Genomic DNA, 3,986 nt, shown 5'->3' with positions numbered 1-3,986 from the left:
TGAACCAGGAACATATAAACTGATATTTACACACCTGAACACATCTTACTAGTGTTCCTTTGATTATGACACAAGAATCATTCAAACAGACCTTGTGGTTGCAGATAAACTCTGGTTATTATGGGATGTCATTTAGCTCAGGGCTGAGCAGGTGAAGTTTTTGATTTGTGTGGCTGACTGACTGGATTGCCTGAATTGACAGAGACACCAGTGTCCATCGTGAAACCGTTGGCTGATGTGCGTGTGGAGGAGGAACTTCCTGTCACTCTGGAGTGTGAACTCTCGAGACAAAATGTCGAAGTCAGATGGCTGAAGGTAAAAAAAACGATAGGTGCTCTGGTTTCTCTTACCTGTTCTGGCTCATTGTGGAAAGAAAGCAACTGTTTTAATAAGAACACCTTTGGCTTCCTTCTTCTGTGAATAAGAACGGGACGGAGCTGAAGGCGGGAAAGAACTGTCGGATCTACTCCATGGGTCGGAAGCGGTTCTGTCAGATCATGCAGTGCTCTCGGGCTGATTCTGGCTCCTACACATGTGATGCAGGAGAAATCAACACTTCGTGTTCACTGGCGGTTTACGGTAAATATCAGAGCACACATCACAGTCAGACCTGGAAGTGAAGTAGTTGGTGCTGAGCTTACAGTAGACCTTCATCTCGTGGCTTTAAAGACAATCTTCATTTGACAACAAATCTTCAAAAAAGATGCTAAATAGTTCTGTGTTCACAGAGCATGAGTTGGAGATAGTGCAGGATCTGGAGGATCTGTACATCCAGGAGGACCAGAATGCCGTCTTCATGTGTGAGGTTTCTCTGGAGGATGTGACTGGGGAGTGGTACAAGGACGGACACAGGATCCGGCCCACCAGTACCATCAAGATCCGCACTGAAGGTCAGAGGAGACAAGGCCTGATAAGGGCTGAAACTGAACAGTTTTGATGAGAATGAGGGGAAAAAAATCTCATAATTCAATCGCAAATAGTGTTTGAGTGAGTCACAAATGTGCCACAGTTGTGTCTGAGGTTGGGAGAGCTGGTTCTGTCCCTGTGACGCCCTCTGAAGAGGCTTTAGTCTGCATCAGCAACAACATGATAAACACTGACAAGAAGACCAGTTTGGTATTTGGGGCTTCACTAACTAAAACCTCACAGACATTTTGGTTTCTCCGTTTCCACAGACAATCGGGTAATGCATAGATTTCTGTCAAATAAGGTGACAAAAGGATCAGTCATACCTGCTGCTGTGTGTCATCAGCGCTCAGAGGCCCATTTTGAGCCAGAAAAACATCCAGCGACATGGCCAACATTCCAGTCAGTACCGTCCTGAGTTCTGCCAACCTTCCTTAAATAGATGAGTGGAACCAGGAGCAAAGAATGAAAACAGATGAAGGGCCACAAAGGGCAAATCTTAAAATAACATGTGTGACTGTGTAGATGAAGATGTGAAGAAGTGACATGTCGTAAGATGATGATACCAGGGGAACAATAAAATGAGAATTTTAAATAGTTCATCATTTCAAAAGCTTAGCTGGAGGATCCAGCCTGTAGGAGGACCTCTGGTGGGGACAGAGGGAATGGCAGGGCCTTGGAGGGAGCAGGGGGACAAATCACAGGAGAATTAAGGGAAGGGTGACTTTTTTGTGGGTTTTCCAAGTCTCTGGATGTCTGTTGTAAAGTGAGCCCCTGGTGTGCTGTTGGGAAGCATCTGAAGTTGTGATGTTGTCATTTTTCATCAGTAACAGTCAAACTCCTCTTCCAGGGACCAAACACTTCCTGCTGATGTGTAACGTTACAGCTGAAGATGCTGGAGAAATCCGCTTTGCAGCCAGAGATGTTGAATCTACTGCTTACCTTGAGGTAGAAGGTCAGTCCATTTTTACTTTTACCTTCACTATCTTTCTCATATTAGCAACTTAAAATGTTTCCCACCCAATCCCAACAATTCTGCTCTTATTTTAGAACTTCCCACGTCCATTGTAAAACCCCTGCGAGACCGAACAGCGCTGGAGAAACACCGTGTGATCCTTGAATGCACCGTTTCGTCACCTCGCTGCAGCGCCACATGGTACAAAGGTAAAAAGGAGCTGGTTTCCACAGATCGACTGGAGATCCTGGCTGACGGCTGCTGCCATAAGCTGGTGATCCAGCAGGTGGTTGTCGAGGACGAGGGCACCTACAGCATCGAGGTGGGAGAGCACACCTGCAAAGCCAAACTCATGGTGGAAGGTAAGCTAAAAAAAAAAAACTGGATACGATCACAGGTGAAGACAAGGTCTCTGTGTTCTCATCCTTAACACCATGATCGTGCTTTGTGCTGCTGCAGCTCAGGCCCTTGTGATGGTCAAGGAGCTTGAGGACGTCGAGGTGACAGAACCAGAACCAGCGTCTTTCCAGTGCGAGGTGTCTGTTGCCATAAACAAGCCTCCGGTTTGGACTTTAAATGGAGAAAACCTTCTGTCAGGGTCTTCAGTCCGCCTGGAGAACCACGGGACACTCCATAAACTCACCCTGAAGAACACCAGCGTGGACATGAGCGGGACAGTGAGCTTTACGCTGGGCAAGGCCAAGAGCAGCGCAGCGCTCAGCGTGATGGGAAACTAGAAAGATGATTGTCAGAAGAAAGTGACTCTAGAGGGAAAGAAGAAGGTGAACAAAATCGCTCAGTAGCCCTAAAACGTCTTTTTCAGTTGATTTCAAATTAAAGGTTTCATTGAGTTAAGACAGATTGAACATGTATATCAGTCAAGATATTTGTTTTTTTTACAGTCTAGATGATATTTGTTTGTCTGATAAAGATTTCTGCTTGACTTTGTGGCACATTCTTGATTTTGGTGATAAGCTTTCAAAATAAAACACAAACACTGAAAAGAAAGAAAAAAAAAAAAGTTCTCTGACTACAGAGGGAGCCATTAAACCCCAAAAACGATGTGACAATATTTTATAATGTCCATATCGGCGCTAAACAGTGGCACATCTGTGTAATAATTAGAATGACACTGTGGCTGAATCTGGCTCTAAATGAACTCATTCATCACTTCATTGTGTCATTTTTAAACAAAAAATGCAAAAGACAGCCACACTCCAGAGTGACAATGTGCTGCTTCTGTCTTATGGGAAATTACAATTTCAATCATTTTTCACACTTCTGTAGAAGCATAGTGCAACAGCTTCAGACCTGATGTGCTTCCCTTCCATGCATGGCGTCACTACAACACTGAGTCCTGTGAACTTCACTAAAAACCAGATTGTTCACAATAATTATTCCAGATTAGCAGAGAATCTTCAAGCCGTCGCGGTGTTGCTCGATAGTCACTGTTTTGATGAACAACTGTTACCCTGAAAAACTGCAGCATAAATTCAAAACCGTGCTGATGGTGGAAATGGTTTTGGTCATTTTGGGAATATCTGTAAAAAACAACAACTTTAATTTCAAAGACACAAAAATATTCTCACATGGAGTCCTGCATCTATGGTTTTATTCTGCTTCATTTAGGGAAACAAACACATGAAAAACTAAATTACTGTGAATTACTGCGCAGATAGAGTAAACTGGGGAGCTGTAGTAGTGACATTAGATCACACAGTCCTCCATGAAAACATCTGACTCAGGCCTGTTGCACCACGTGAGGCAGCAGTTTGTGCATTATTAGTGAGTCATTTTCATATTTCAACACAAAAACCTCAAAACGGTTTCTTTATGCTGATGTCCAGAACCTTTACTCATAGGCCATAGGCGAGCTTTTCTATCGTGATGTTCTGTTCCACTGTTATGGGAAACTAAATCTCTTTTTATATTCTGAAAATATATCCAACCATCCTACTTCCATAAAGTTTCCACACGCAGAAATCCTGCAGTGTGAAGATGGAACTATCTTTTCTGCCGCGGTAGGAGCGTGAAGCGTCAGTGACCTTGTTCCGACCAATCAGCGTAACACGATTACTACCTTATGACGTCAGTGAGTCGGTCAGTGTGTAAACAAAGATGGCGG

The 3,986-nt window shown here is 43.9% G+C and overlaps 1 protein-coding gene across 1 annotated transcript in view; it reads left to right on the top strand.

Annotated features, from left to right (window-relative positions):
• The window catches only part of obsl1a (obscurin like cytoskeletal adaptor 1a), a 15,266-nt gene extending 12,397 nt beyond the window's left edge, over positions 1–2,869 (top strand). The window contains exons 20-25 of the mRNA XM_008284136.1: positions 203–315; positions 426–579; positions 729–890; positions 1,757–1,861; positions 1,957–2,223; positions 2,321–2,869. Coding sequence (XP_008282358.1) covers positions 203–315; positions 426–579; positions 729–890; positions 1,757–1,861; positions 1,957–2,223; positions 2,321–2,598 — 1,079 coding nt within the window. The 3' untranslated portion in view covers positions 2,599–2,869. The remainder of the gene's footprint in view (positions 1–202; positions 316–425; positions 580–728; positions 891–1,756; positions 1,862–1,956; positions 2,224–2,320) is intronic.
• The last annotated feature ends 1,117 nt before the right edge of the window (positions 2,870–3,986 follow it).

Source organism: Stegastes partitus, unplaced genomic scaffold (assembly GCF_000690725.1).
Source record: "Stegastes partitus isolate 25-593 unplaced genomic scaffold, Stegastes_partitus-1.0.2 Scaffold348, whole genome shotgun sequence".
NCBI classification, from domain to species: Eukaryota; Metazoa; Chordata; class Actinopteri; family Pomacentridae; genus Stegastes; species Stegastes partitus.
The sequence above is the reverse complement of the archived record's forward strand: the minus strand, read 5'-3'. Positions and strand labels throughout refer to the sequence as shown.